Source organism: Brachyhypopomus gauderio, chromosome 10 (genome assembly GCF_052324685.1).
Source record: "Brachyhypopomus gauderio isolate BG-103 chromosome 10, BGAUD_0.2, whole genome shotgun sequence".
Lineage (NCBI taxonomy): Eukaryota > Metazoa > Chordata > Actinopteri > Gymnotiformes > Hypopomidae > Brachyhypopomus > Brachyhypopomus gauderio.
The window spans coordinates 11,225,524-11,241,457 of NC_135220.1; the positions used below are offsets into that span (position 1 = coordinate 11,225,524).

Here is a 15,934-nt window from a genome sequence, read left to right on the forward strand (position 1 = left end):
TGTTTTAAATCATCAAGGACAGCTGCACAGACGTGGAGGTAATCTGGCACAGGTCAAGCACTTAGAAAATCGAAGTTAAGAGAAAGGTGAGACGTTGGAAGTGTGGGGAGCCCTTACCCGGCCTCTTGTCTGCTCTTCCTCTTCGACTGCCACATAGTCGGACCTTGGAGATGAGGACGAGGATCTGTTTCTGACACAGCGACTTGTTGCTCTTCGGACACGGCCTGCGCTTGTTGGCGATGGGCCGATTCGCCTGGTCGTCCTTCACCGCACGTTTCTGTCTGATCAGAGAGCTGGCGAGAGCTGCCATCGTACCCCCTCCCTCTCAGCTCTGGGAGGGGGGGGGGGTCTCTGGGTGGTCACCAGACCCTTCCGGGAGACCCTTTCAGCCCACCTGCCTTACAATGAGATCAAGTCCCCTCACCTGGTAGAGGGTCAGAAGATTTGGGTTGGTTGCTTGTGTGCTGAAGTCTTTAGAAAGAGGTGGAGGTGTTACGTTCTACTACAGCCTCCACCTGCCCTGCGTCTGCACTTCATGACGCTTGTTTAAGAGAACACAGTCCAGTGCTGAAGTAAGTCCACAAATGCAAATCCACGCAGTCACATTTTCCCGAAAAGCGAGGAGAGGCTACCAGAGTCGTCCTGATACTCTGATGACATGTTGCCCCCCCCCAGACCCCCCCCACCCCACCCCCGTGACTCTTTCTGAACAACCCAAAATCACTGACCTGGATGAAGTTTGCCGCACGCTTAGCTTGGAAAACAAAGCACAAACAGCTCCTGAAGAACTCCACACCCCACAGGTCTTCTGCGTGTCTTTCCCAACAGTAAAGTTTTCCTCTGTGAAGAGAAGATCTGGACAGGAATGGCCAGACGGTCAGCGTGCAGCTCCTGCTTGCTTAAGTTTGCGTCCCGTGAAAAAGAGTCTGGTGATATAATCCAGAGCCCCCACATCCAGGGACACGTCAGCGCTGAATGCTTAGACGCACGATGCCTGTGCAGGATGAATCGAGCCTGTAGCGGAGAAACAGACAGAGAGAAATGTCCCTTCTGCGTCTTTTGGCATGCTCTCTCTCTCTCCCCACAACCCTACCTGCCCGCGCCCCCCTCCCCCCCCACCCCCAAAGCCAACACGCACGAGCGTGTGTGTGTGTGCGCAGCGCGCACGCAAGCGTGTGAATCCAGCCGCTGCCACTTGTAAAGGTGACATTCATGAGGGAGAGAATGTGGAAGAACGACTATGTGAGAGAGATGGACAGAGAGAAAGAGAAGGGAGTGAAAGAGAGAAAGATAAAGACACTGGTGGTACAATTCTGATGATTAAAGTGAGAACAAGGCAGGAGAGTAAAAGAGATAAAAACAGAGTGAGAGAGAGAGAGAATAACCAGCTCCTCTCTCCTCGGAGTTAGAGCTCTAATGTCAGCATCAGTTCTACTCTCTCTATTACACTGTCCTTCAGAGGAGAGGGGAGGAGAGGGGAGAGAGAGAGAGAGAGAGAGAGAGAGAGAGAGAGAGAGAGAGAGAGAGGGAGAGAGAGAGAGAGAGAAGAGAGAGAGAGAGAGAGAGAAGGAAGGGAGTGAGGGAGGAGAGAGAGAGAAGAGAGAGAGGGAGAGAGGTAGAGGGAGAGGGGGAGAGAGAGAGAGGAGGAAGGACGTGAAGGAGAGAGGAGAGAGAGAGAGAAGAGAGAGAGGGAGAGAGGTAGAGGGAGAGAGGGGACGAGAGAGAGAGGAGGAAGGAAGTGAAGGAGAGAGGAGATGAGAGAGAAGAGAGAGAGAAGGGAAGGGAGTGAGGGAGAGAGGGAGAGAGGTAGAGGGAGAGAGGGAGAGAGAGAGAGGAGGAAGGAAGTGAAGGAGAGAGGAGAGGAGAGAGAAGAGAGAGAAGGGAAGGGAGTGAGGGAGAGAGGGAGAGAAGAGGAGGGACTCTGTGATGTGCCAGAGATGATCATTTTCAGTCACCCCGGGGAGAAAACGTTGGAAGATGCTGTGAAGTCAGTCATCACTGTACATTCTCTCACGTTCTCTCATGGTCACGCACTCTCCTCTCTCTCTCTCTCTCTCTCTCTCTCTCTCTCTCTCTCTCACTCTCTCTCTCTCTCTCTCTATCTCTCTCTCTCTCCCTCTCTTTCTCTCCCTCTCTCTCTCTCTCTCACACACACACACACACACACACACACACACACACACACACAAACACACACACACACACACACACAAACACACACACACACACACACACTCACACACACACACACACACACACACACACACACACACACACAGGATCATTCAATTTTAAAGGATTATAACTGCAGTTTTTATTAATGAATCTGTTTTAATTGGTTTCATCACACAGCTCATGACAGCACTTTTACATAAGGAATAAACTAACACATACACACAAATGCAAACACACACACACACACACACACACACACACACACACACACACACACACTCACCACATTCCCCCACTTCCTTCTTTCATTCATTTTCTCTTCAAATCCCTCTCTACATTTCCTCCTTCCTTTTCAACACCGCTGCAGGTCCATTCTCTGTAGAGAAGTGAGTGTGTGTGTGGAGCCCGGGGTTTTGCTTAAAGAGACAGACTCGAGCATGTTTTGGGTCAGACCACCGGTTCCTGCTAACACTAAATGTCTCTCTCACTCTCTCTCTCTCTCTCCCTCTCTCTCTCTCTCTCTCCTCTCTCTCTCTCTCTCTTATACACCCACACACACACACATGGAAAGAATAAGACATTCATCTTGTGCGCACGCATGCACACACACACACCACACACTCACACACACACACACACACACACACACACACACATACATACACAGATAAACACGCACAAAATCCTATGAAGAGATAAATATTGATATGGCCCTTGTTAATCACTCATTGGCTTTAGTCATTCCCTGTCATTTTTTCTTCAAATGCTGCTTACAAGCCATAAAACCCTTGGCACTGCCCCCCGCTCACACCAGGGGGCCGCGAGTCTCCATTTTAGAAGCCAGTCAATCAGTCCATTTATTTGGCATTCTGCTGCGGAAGCATCTAGAAAACGCAAATTTGATTTACATCAGCTCCTTGAGACAAGGTCTGGAGTAGTGAACAAGGTCATGATCTGTCAACGTCTAATTGGCAGGTGACAGCTAAAGAAGCCGGCCCACAGGGAGGCGGGGGCCTGTGGAGCTTAAGGGGGGCCAAATGCATTATTAGTAATGCAGGAAGAAAGCTTGTATGTAACAGCACCTAGTGACCACCACCCGGTGCTTTAATGTAAAATACTCAGCTTTTAATTAGTCATATTACTCAAAGAAAGAGAAATCCTGGGGTTTTCTCCTCAATCAGCAGTGATAACAGGGGAAAGGCTGATTGGCAAAAACACTTTTAGAAAGTCCCCTCCCTGGAGTCATTTTTAAAGCATTGTAAGTACTTGGATTCATCAGTTTTCTACTAGTCATCAGTTTTCTTCTAATGCAAATTCATCAATTTTCTGTTAAATTGCAGTGGAGTTCTTGTGAAGTGAAGAAAGCATGTTCTACAGATCCAGAAGCTTTGTGAAGTCTTTCTGGAGGTGTTTGTGTGTAGCACAGCCGTCTGGACATATCTTAGCTTGTGGAGATGGAAGAGGAGGCCCGGGGAGGGGGGGGTGCATGCTTGATTCTGTCCTCGTGCACCTGGGGCTTCAGTTCAATCTTGCTTTGCTATTCCAAAGCAATTTTTCTCCATGAAGAACTTGTCTACGTTACTGTCCAGGGTTTCTTTCTTCACCCTCAGTGATGTTTGTGTGGTCCTCTCAGTCCAAAATCATCTCTCATCCATTTTCTCTCCGTTCATGTCTCTCTTGCACACACTTACATAAACACACAGTCTCTAAATCTCAAACAGACATACACAGATCAGCCACAACATTAAAACCACTGACAGGTGATGTGAATAACATTGATTCTCTTGTTGCCCTGTCAAGGGGCAGCAAGTGAATAGTCAGTTCTTGAAGTTGATGTGTTGGAAGCTGGAAATGTGGGCAAATGTAAAAAGCTCAGCATTCTTGTTACTGAGTTACTGACGCTACTGAGATGTTTGTGAGGGATGCACTAAGACTAAGCCAAAAGCACCTTGAACAGCTCACATGCTTTCTGGGAGTTTGTTTTCCTGTCATGTTTGCTCGACTATTAAGAGGATTTGTCACATAGTGTTTCTATCCAGGGTGTTTGCTTAGCTGCCAGCAAGCAGTGCCTCCACACCAGTTTGATTTCTCCACAAAATACATCACACAGTTTCACCGAAGCCAAGAAAACTTGATGATGAAGCCAAGTCATCTCTGCCTTTGATGATTTTGAATGACTTTTACGAGGGCCCAAATTGTGATGTATAGATGGTTGGACCAGAGCATCTCCAAGAAGGTAGGTCTTGTGGGGAGTTCCCAGGATTCAGTGGTTCGTAACTACCAAAGGTGCTTCAAGGAAGGACAAACCGTGAGGGCAGCAACATGGTCCTTGGTGACCAAGACTGATGATGATGTACCTGATGTGTTAACCTGCCTGTTCCACGTCTACCCAAGTGCTACAGACAGCCTGCTGCGTGTGAACCAAGTACCTCCAAGGAGAACTAGCAGAAGCAGTGTGATGCTCCAATATTCCCAAGACGAGCTGACAGAGGCTGTGTGATGCTCCAATATTCCCAAGACGAGCTGACAGAGGCTGTGTGATGCTCCAATATTCCCAAGATGAGCTGACAGAGGCTGTGTGATGCTCCAATATTCCCAAGACGAGCTGACAGAGGCCGTGTGATGCTCCAAAGTTCAAAGTGTTGAGATTCTCCAAATTCCCCAGATCTCAATCTTACCCAGCTTACCTACAAACAAGTAAGGACCAAGTGTAGATTTAATGAAAAATGGAGATGTCACTCCCCAAATCCCTAATTCCCCATTTAGGAAAGATATACGCCTTGTGTGGGCAAAGGTTGTTTATTCAACAATCTGGATAGGGAGCCGATTTGTGAGCACACAGCACTACTCTACTGTACACACAGAACATCCTTCCTTGTACAAGAACATACTGAAGTCAACATGCTTCAGATCCCCACTGACCCTCAGACAGGTACACACAGACTGTGTATACCTAGATAAACAACTAAAATGTTTTTTTTTTTAATCAAGAAATCTGAGCATGCTTATTGTAGTTATAATCACTCTTAATATCCTATCACTCATTTATATTTTGATTACGTTATTATAACACAGTACTCATGTGTTGTCAATTTTTTAAGTTATAAGCTTAAACTCTATATGAACCTGTTAATACTATGAGGACATTAATAGGCCTATAGGAAACTGCAGGATACCAATATGAGAGAGTTTAGATAAACAGTTTTATTTGACGAACTACGATGTTTGGAACATGACAGGGAGTGCAGAAATGTGCTAATAATACGATTAAATGAGAGGTCAGACACAGAGAGCCGAATATCCCGAAAAACGTAGTCCAAAGAGTAAAAAAACAGACCAATGTCAAAAACACAACCAGGGCAACCAAAAGAGGAAACAGACAGGCAGGGGTAGAAATATCACGAGACAGTAAATAAAGATAATCTAAAACCACTCAGTATGCTTGCTAGATTCAGCAATACTTCACAAGTCCCAGGGTAGGATTCAGGTATAAATGTGTGTACATAAATAGTGAACAGGTGTGAGTTCAGTAATGAGGGGAGGAATATCTGGGGAGTTTAGTTGTGGAATACTGGGTAGTGGAGTTCCCATTCCCTGGATGCATGACACGGACATAAAGACAGTGAACATATGGGACTCCATTCAGGTATAGACAAAGAATAAGACACAGACGCACACTTAAATACACACAGACACAGAATACCCAGATGAAGGAGTCAGGGACAGTCACCATGACAGAAACCAAAATCAGAACCAAATTAAAATGAGAAATGCCCCACATTCCCTCTTTCAGCCACAGTAGATGATGCCAGATATTAATTCAGAAGCATATGAGACACCATCGCCCAAAATATATTTGGGCAGGAGTAAGAAAATATTGTCTTTTATGCCCAAAAATAGAAAGAAAAACCAAATTTCATTCAGAATAAATGAGGGCAGAGTTAGTGACAGAAAGAGCTGACTGTGGAAGATGGTTAGGAGGCCACACACCGTCCTGGAACAGAGACACTGACAATGCAGGTGACTGGAGATGCTGTATTGGAGAGGTTATCACTCACTAGTTTTTTTTATTATAGCTATTGCATCCTTCTATTTTTCATCTACTTCATTTATATATTTGTCAGTAGGTAACCTTGCTCCTGTCCTGTCTACATGAATATATCTGATGAGATTCTTTACCACCTGTGCAAGCAAAGATCTAAACCATGAAACCATGTTAAACTCAATTTAGTAAAGCTTTCATAAAAATCCAGAATATCCAGACTGTTAGAATATCTGTTCTCATCACATGCATTATGCTTCAGAAAAATGTGATGAAATTTTGCACAGCTGCACTAGTGGTCAAAACTGACAATATGAAATGGTTCAAAGCTTAAAGATTATACAACTTCACTAAAAAAAAATTCAAATCATATACACAAAGCTAGTTACCCACAAGGTTTTACAGCATTGGTTTTTACATGTATCGCTCTTTCATCATGTCATAATGCATTGTTACATCACAATGTGTTCCGTGTGCTACAACCAGCTAGCTAAGTTAGGGTCTACTACACTTACATCAACATTATGTGATGGACTCTGTGATGGCTGGAATCACACAGGCTCTCTGGCAAGGAAAATAAGGACCACGCACAACTACTCAATCGCTTTATATATTAGACAGAAGGCAATACAGCAAATGGTCATCAAGCAGTAAAATGTAGCTGGCAATGGTCAATGCAGTGTTTAAGGAGAACGGTTCCTGACAGCTGGGGTCCATAGCTTCATAGGGCCTGTGCCACACATAAACCCCAACATTAGCCGGAAATGATTGGTAACGTGACTCATTGGACCATCCCACATGTCGACAGTCCTCTAGGGTCAGTTAAGATGTAGAACGTAGATAAACAGCTGACCAAAGGAATATACATGTGGGGTGTCCTGCATGTAGATGTGGTTTGTCTCGCTTGTCTGTTTGCATGGACAATTCCAGCCAAAGGGATTTTAATAGTGAGTGATCAACAAATATCCCAGACAAAAATTTCCATCAAGCATGAAGTGATGTCCATTTTTTAACATCATCCAGATACCATATGTATTCTTTCTTTCTTTACGTTTCCATTCTTTCTGCTGGTGAAGCCAAGCTGCAAGTTTGTTTGTTAGAACAGATTCTGGCAATACAATTTTGAGCATGTGAAGGCAGAAAGGACAAGCTCACCTTGCCTTGTGCAGTGGTATCTGTTCTCTGAATAGGAACATGTGAGAGGTCTGGCCAGCGCTTGTGACATCTCAACAACAGGACGGTACAGTGCTGTTTCAGAGTCAAGCAAGAGCATGTTCTGATAAGACAGTTGTTCTGCCACTGTTAAGTGAAAAGTCCACACGTGAATGAGTGTGAGGCACATGTGTGAACTAAGTGGGCATCACTCCTAAACCCAACCCCAACCCAGGACAGCAGCAGCTGTTACCACTGGCAATAAGCCTCTCACCACGGCATCGAGATACTTTAAATAAGAGCAATTGACCTGGTTTCCCCCATGCTCTTTGCATAAAACAGCTGACATTGACCCAAATAAATCAACAAAACAAATAATGCAGTAAATAAAATTAACTGAAAGGCAAATCATTATTTGGGAGGCTTCAAGCAAGAGAAGAACTAAAACTACCTTTCAGCTGAACGTTTGGTAGCGTGTGACTGTCCACGACACAGCATGAGCTATCACGTTTGTCAAAGGTTGAGCATTAATTTTGAAGGTACTGTTGACTACCAGATCATCGCTCAAATCCATTAATTGTGCTTTGTGATTGGCTTTGGTTTGTTTTGACCTTTATTTTTTCAGTGATTGCTCTTCCCTCAATTAATTGTCTGTGCACTTTTGCTGTGACCGTTTTAGCCCCTTCAAACAGAGGATGCTATGGGCGCCCTACATGGATGCTGGTGTTGTCATTAATGGCTTTTCTCCCTTTACTTCCCCAAAGTCGTTCTTATCTCTACACACAATGTGTCTCTGGATGCTGGCCAACATCTTTTACGTCTACGTCCCTGTTCTATTCTATTACTGTTTCTGTTACTGCTGCTTTTATTGATCTCCTTATATGCCTCACTGACCAGTTTCTCCTGTAATGAGAACTCTTGACACGACAAATGGAAACACAGAGATACATAAGAACAGATGCAATATGTTAATAGGGACACATCGTTTGAGAAAAAGCAAACTGTTTAACACAATCTGGAACTCCCAGAATTCTTTTTTTTTACCCATGGGCCCAATTCCACCCGTTCTCTGACAATCTTTGCTAGAGACGTATGAGTATGAGTATTTTCTACTTGTTTCTCTAGTCCCCCAGCAGTACCACAGCAGCTGCTGGCGTCCTCAAACTCTGTACATGTCAACACTGTGGAGTCTCACACAGTAACCCCCCTCAAATAGAAATTCATAGTCTCCCATATTCTAGCTCGTGTTCTTGAAATCAAACCCTGGTGCTGTGCAGTTTCCCAGGAGAGTCTCTCTCCACTGGAACAGACCTTTGCAGTGCATGGCAACTCAGTTTTCCTAATTACAAAGATCCCCACTAGAAAGGAAGTAGCTCCCCACATCATTCTGTAACACCACCACCTCCCCACGTCATTCTGTAACACCACCACCTCCCCACACCATTCTGTAACACCATCACCTCCCCACATCATTCTGTAACACCACCACCTCCCCACACCATTCTGTAACACCATCACCTCCCCACACCATTCTGTAACACCATCACCTCCCCACACCATTCTGTAACACCACCACCTCCCCACACCATTCTCTAACACCACCACCTCCCCACATCATTCTCTAACACTGCCACCTCCCCACATCATTCTGTAACACCTTCTCTCCACGTGCTCCACTGTGTACACCTCGTCACCTTTCTCCTCCATACAGGTAAACACAGCCTGTTTGTTGCTAGATAAGCAGAATTTCAAGGTTGTTTCCAAGGAATCAGGGCATATCTAATCACTCTAATACCCTATCACTCTTTAATATAGTGATTACATTCTAGTACACCAGTTACAGTATGACATTATTTCTTGTTATACAGCCGAACAAGCTATAAGTTTAGATACAATACGAAATTGTTAATACTGTGATTACATTCATATGTGAAACCAAAATAGAAACCAATGAAAATGAAAAATGTCTCTCTCACACCTGGCTCCGCCCCCCTACCATCTGTCATCCTGTTCTATGTGTCAGTGTTTTTCCCTACCTGTTTGTCCCGCTTTCATTTTGTAACCCTGCCCCTTGATTATCATTCTCACATGTGTCTCGTTTGAGTGCTGTGTTGTCTAGTCTCCAGTGTCATTCATCGTTTCATGTTACATCTTGATCTGTGTACCTCGATGCCTCTATGTTCCAGTTATGCTTGCGATTCTCACCTGAGCTAAAGGGTGTGGTTTCATTCTGAGTTCCCGCTGTACCCTGGTATTTCTGATATTGAATATTTGTTATTCCCATTAGTCTGTTCCGCGCCCGCATCACGTAGTGTTACTTGTATTTAGTTTATATCGTGGTCGTGCGTGTCCATAGTTGTAGGGTAGCGTTTCTGTTCCCCGTCGTAGTGTTTGCTACTTTGCTGTGTCCGTTTGTTAGCTCTTGTGTTGGGTGTCCCACGGTCCCGCCTCCCCCCCTGTCAGTCATGTCTTTTGTTTTGTTCTCTGTGTGTCTTTTATTTTGAAATACCTAGTTGTCTCTGTCTTCACACCCCTGCCTTGTTCTCCGCCCCTCGTTATTGCTTTCAGGTGTGTCTTGTTGGGTTCCTTGTTTGGTTAGTGGTTAGTATAGTTAGTATACAACAACCGGGTCTGTTGTATAGGGCCAGGGGGCCCATCAAAGAGCCCAGCAATTTATTTTTTATTTAAAGTCTATAATTTTAAATATAATCTTGAAATCTTTCATTAATATAAAATTCTGTACTCAAAATAAGCTCAATGGCTAATATCTATATGTTTTTTACCTATCTGCATATTTTCCATTAAGTGCATACACCCCCACCTCCCACTGAAAAATGGTTTGATCCAGCACCGACTGTAGTCAGCTGGTACCCGCACAACAGCGGGAAATACAGTGGTGGATAGTTAAAGTAAACAGAAATCTGGAGCGCAGAAAAGAAAGGAAAACATTTACCTGACGAATTTTTATGTTGCATTGTGTTCCAGGTTTGAAAAGTGCTGAAATTCAGGCTAAAGTACTTGAAAATGCTTGAAATTGTAACGACTTCGTTTCACAACAAATATCTGTCTGACTGAACAGTTCTCTTGTATTACGTTAACAAATACGAGCCTTTTGTAATTCCAAGACATAACATGAGAGAACATGAAGACGTTAAGATTGGGCGTTTTGAAAATAAACCACCATTAAATAATGTGATAAAAAGTGAATTATTTTGAATCATTTCGAGTATATGTATAAATATTTAACTTAATTAAGTTTAACGTGCTGGGAAATATTGAAATGGACCTTTAAAGTGACATACAAGTGCTTTAATTCCACATTGTTTAGGTGTATGAACCCTGCAAACACGACTTTGTTCATTGCGCTGAGGCGCGGCGCGTGCGAAGTTACAAAATTCGAGAAGTGCACGACCTCGCGAATCGACAGCATGTGAGGCCCTCGCGCACGGGCGGTGTCACTGCGATTACATCATTTTTTGCCGCGCGAACCCTCGTGCCGCTCGCAACGCGTCAGGTATAAACCAGTCAGCTATCAGAAACAGCTTTGATGTGTGGCAATATTATATACTATATGACCTAACACAAGGATTGTCTGCTACAGAGGAAATTCAAATGATGTAAGCCGGGGGGGGTACTTGAAACTTTCTTGTCTCGAGCCTCAGCAAGACTGTCAACGGGCCTGATTGTAAGTACTGGTTTTGTTCATGATGTTTGTATTCTTGCGCCTTCATTGTATTTAATGTTAGCTTTCATGTCACCTCTGTTCTTTGTGTTGAGTTCTGTCGTTTTTGTGTTAGTTATTTTATTAAATCACTTCATAATCTGCATCTGCATCCCTCCTGCTTAGCCCTCACTGTTCCATTGGGTATGTTTTCACTATACCTGGTTTTCATTTTGTTTGGTGATTTGTTTAGTTTTGAAATAAAACCTTTAATCTTCTGCACTTGTGTCCTGCCTGCCCAGCCTGAATGTTACAGTCCCCCCAATGCTTATTTATATATGTCTTCAAAATACTTTGGAAAGACATGAACTCCACAAGAGATGGCTCAGTTTAGCTTTTTTAAAATATACGTAAACAACTTTAATGCTAAAGTGCTTTGTCAAAGGTTTACTGTACACCTAACCTTATGTTCTGGTAAGCCCTGAGTCAAGATCACACACACTCCAGCAACATCCACTTATTGAATTATCACCCACAGCTGTTCCTCATCTCATCTCTTCCTTACTTAATCACACAGGAATCCCTCCCAGTACATTGCATTAGCCTTAGATAGTCCCAAGACTATTGCCTCTCCCTCTTCTCTGTATACAAGAGGATTTCTTTGCATTGTTTGTTGTGCGTTCAGTAGCAGCAAATGCTGAACAAATAGAGATTTGTCTTTTGTCACGTGATTCAGTATTACTACATCACTGACCTCAGATGTACGTGGTGGGGACCCCAAGGGCTGTGAATGTTTGTGGTGAGCATCACCTCTCAGCCTGAAGTACTTCACCAAGTTGAATCATCAGCAGCAACAACCTGGTTCAGGTTAAGGAGGTGAAGAATAAAAGACTACAAGTTCCTCGTTCTGCCCAAGCATGGCACCTTTTGTCTTCCAGGCGTTCATTAACTAGGTCAGTTTTAATCCACTCCATTGGAACTCCCTAAGGCACCTAGTCCTGCTTTGCCTATCTGTGACCTCCAGATACAAAATATCCACCATCTGTTACCACCCATGGGTTTTACGCAGGAACATCACATCCTGCCTCCCCTATAGGACTTAAAGGATCTACTGCTAATGTCTTGTTGATGCCAGATACCACAGGACACCTTCAGAGGTCTTGTGAGGTCCATGCAACTTCAGGACCCTGTCTCAACAGATCAGAGTTGGCAGTAGGGGAACCTACACAATATAGGCGGGTGGTTTTAATGTTGTATACTCAGTTTCTCTCACCCATCTCACACTTGGAGACTTACACTTGTCTGTCAGCCATTTTCCCACTCATCTCCTTAATTCCTCATTTCGGATGACGGCACATATTCTTCTATAATCCTCCCTTTCCATTATGTAACTGTCTCTTCCCCCTTATTTCTCATTTTGGGGAAAAAACATGTTAGTAATTTGTGTGACCTCTGGGTTCATTCAGCAAGAACAGCAGATGTGTTTCTCATTTACATTTGCTGATGTTTACACAGATGAACTCATAATTAGGTTTTAGTCCTGAGTGTCGCACCAGTGTGTGTGAGAGAGAGAGAGAGAAGGAAAGACAGAGAGCAAGGACTGCTCATGCATGAGCATGTTATAGATTTCCCCCGTTAGTCTTTAGTGAATGTAGCTGTTTTTCAGTTGCTCCTGCATGAATACAAATCAAAGATTTGATTATGAAATGATTTCCTCGGGCTTCCTGCTGCACTGTTTACACCTGATCCTGATTTGACTGGGAAGTAGCTGAGTGTGGCCATCAAGTCTGTAATTCCATACACTGGTCAGTAGATCTGTGAACATATGTACTCATCTACAAATCAGTAAGGATGGTGCATCTGTAAGGACATAGTTGGCTGCTTGCATTGAATTGCTGGTTAAATCCATTATAGGATTGTTTAATGATTTATCCTAAACTGTTTCTATTTTATACTAACTGCACCAAGATTATTCAGTTGTAGAAATGACTTGTGAATCCATTACCACAAACAAGACATGTTCCTATTTTCTGTTGCAATGAATGAGAACAGATGAAGGGTACACCGTCAGCTGGGATCAAGGGTACACCTTCAGCTGAGATCAAGGGTATACTTTCAGCTGGGATCAAGGGTACACTTTCAGCTGGGATCAAGGGTACACCTTCAGCTGGGATCAAGTACACCTTCAGCTAGGATTAAGGACACACATTCAGCTAGGATCAATGGTACATCTTCAGTAGGGATCAAGGGTACACCTTCAGTTGGGATCAAAGATACACCTTCAGCTGGGATCGAGGGCACTTTCAGCTGGGATCAAGGGTACACCTTCAGCTGGGATCAAGGGCACCTTCAACTGGGATCAAGGGTATACCTTCAGTTGGGATCAAGGGTACACTTTCAGCTGGGATCAAGGGTACACTTTCAGTTGGGATCAAGGGTACACCTTCAGCTGGGAGCAAGGGCACACCTTCAGCTAGGATCAAGGGCACACCTTCAGCTGGGATCAAGGGTACACCTTCAGTTGGGATCAAGGGCACACCTTCAGTTGGGATCAAGGGCACCTTTAGCTGGAATCAAGTGTACACTTTCAGCTGGGATCAAGGGTATACCTTCAGTTGGGATCAAAAGTACACCTTCAGCTGGGATCGAGGGCACTTTCAGCTGGGATCAAGGGTACGCCTTCAACTGGGATCAAGGGTACACCTTCAGCTGGGAGCAAGGGCACACCTTCAGCTAGAATCAAGGGCACACCTTCAGCTGGCATCAAGGGTACACCTTCAGTTGGGATCAAGGGTACAACTTCAGTTGGGATCAAGGGTACACCTTCAGCTGGGATCAAGGGTACACATCAGCTGGAATAAAGGGTACATCTTCAGCTGGAATAAAGGATACATCTTCAGCTGGGATCAAGGGTACACCTTCAGTTGGGATCAAGGGCACATCTTCAGCTGAGATCAAGGGCACATCTTCAGCTGAGATCAAGGGTACACTGTCAGCTGGCCAATTGTTCTTGAAACCCTCTGGTCAAGATATAATCATATTTTTGAGGTTCTTTTGAAAAGAACAGCACTGTGAATCTGTTTGGTTGGAGTATTCTGGGAAGGAACAGGGCCAGTTTTGGTGAGACTCCGCCGTGCCTTTAGGTTAGGCATCTCTAATCTGACTCAATCCCTTCTTTCGATTCTCTTCATGTTTCTCTCTTACACAGCACTTGCCTTGGAGAAATTAAGAGGGAATATAAATATGAAAGATTAATTTGACACTTAATCTAGGAGATGGGGAGACTTGTGGTGCTACTCTGCTGTGTATCATAGCTCCTCTCTTATCGGAGCTGATCTAGCAAGAGGTTCCTTTCATCCCTCCAAAACAGCCCCAGTAAATACTGATAAAGCAGAAGAAAGAGGGAACTGGTGGAGCCCTGAGGCTGGTGTGTGTGTGTGTGTGTGTGTGCGTGCGTGCATGCGTGCGTGCGTGCGTGCGTGCGTGCATGCGTGTGTGTGTGTGCATGTGCGTGTGTGTGCTTTTGTGTATGTGTGTGTGCGTGTTTGTGTGTGTGTGTGTGTATGTGTGTGTGTGTGTGTGTGTGTGTGTGTGTGTGTGTGTGTTTGTGTGTGAGTGTATGTGTGTGTGCATTTTTGTGTGCATGTACACACGTATGTGTGAGACCCTGTGAGACTATGAGATAACAATGGTTATTTTGAAATTCGCCGATCTACTGCAACACCCAGCTCTATTTGAGCTGATTGGCCAGATAGAAATCCACCATGACCCTGGGAGCTGATTGGACAGATAGGATTCCACCATGGTCCTGGGAGAAGCAGACCAGGGGTGGGTTTCCCGAAACGTTCGTAGCGCTAAGTACTTCTTAACCTCGTACGTTTCTTATGAGGTTACAAAGTACTTAGCGCTACGAACGTTTCGGGAAACCCACCCCAGTTCTGTATCCATGTCAGCTGCTGGTGAAGTTTGAAGATTTTGATTCAAAAAGTTCTCGAATGGAAATGTACAAAGCCAGACAAAAGCAGCACAGTTCTGTCGTTCTGTATTCAACGGCTCTTCTGTGATTTATCACAGGCTGGCTGGCCTGTCTGTGGCCTTTACTACATTTTGTCTTTGGGAAATATCACCATTATCACTACAGAAAGCTGAAGCTGACAGAAGAGCTGTTTGTTATGCTGGGCTTGTGACAGTGTTGCCCAGTGTGATGCATGTGTGCCTCATCTAGCTGTGGTTCAATCAAACTCAATAAATCAGTAAAGCTTTACAGAAATATAGCACAGGACACAAAAAAAATGTTTCCAGTAAGGTTCATTTATTCTTTTATGCTATTGCATTTTTTGGTGGGTGGGGGTTGGCAGAGGGCATGGACTATAAGTAGCATTGTTCAGGAATTTGGGATTAACGTCAGCTTCTGTTCATGCAGCCTTTTGAGTTGAAATGGCTATGACTTTATTGTGTAATTTTGGTCTCTAAACTGCTGTAGTTGCTGTAGCTGCTGTAGTTTGTGCTCCAGACTCTTAGGTGACCATGGAGGACCAGCTCAACACTCTGATGTTCATGCCTTCAGCATCCACCTTGACTTCTCCAACTCGATTATGTTATCCCATTGTCTGCCGGGCAGAGGGGCTACGCTCAGCCAGCCCAGCTGTTCTGCCCAGCATCATCATAATTAAACACTTTATCGACTTCACTTCATTCTAATGAGTTTTTTTAGCACCACTGGGAACCAGCAGTTTGGTGTGAGGCATTACAGTGAAGCGCTGATGGGTTCATTTTCCAAATTGAGGCTGTAAGGCTCTGTAAGCAGAGGGATAGAAAGGGACCTGACACCTGAGTGGAGACTTCAGGACAGAGGTGACAGGTTAAAAGGATTAAACCAAACGGAACGGTGGGCTACAGCAGGC

General features: G+C 44.4%; 1 protein-coding gene across 1 annotated transcript in view; it reads right to left on the reverse strand.

The window, feature by feature from the left end:
- The window catches only part of fgf11b (fibroblast growth factor 11b), a 40,758-nt gene extending 40,124 nt beyond the window's left edge, over positions 1-634 (reverse strand). Inside the window, exon 1 of the mRNA XM_077019421.1 lies at positions 118-634. Coding sequence (XP_076875536.1) covers positions 118-310 — 193 coding nt within the window. The 5' untranslated portion in view covers positions 311-634. The remainder of the gene's footprint in view (positions 1-117) is intronic.
- Between the last annotated feature and the right edge of the window lie 15,300 nt (positions 635-15,934).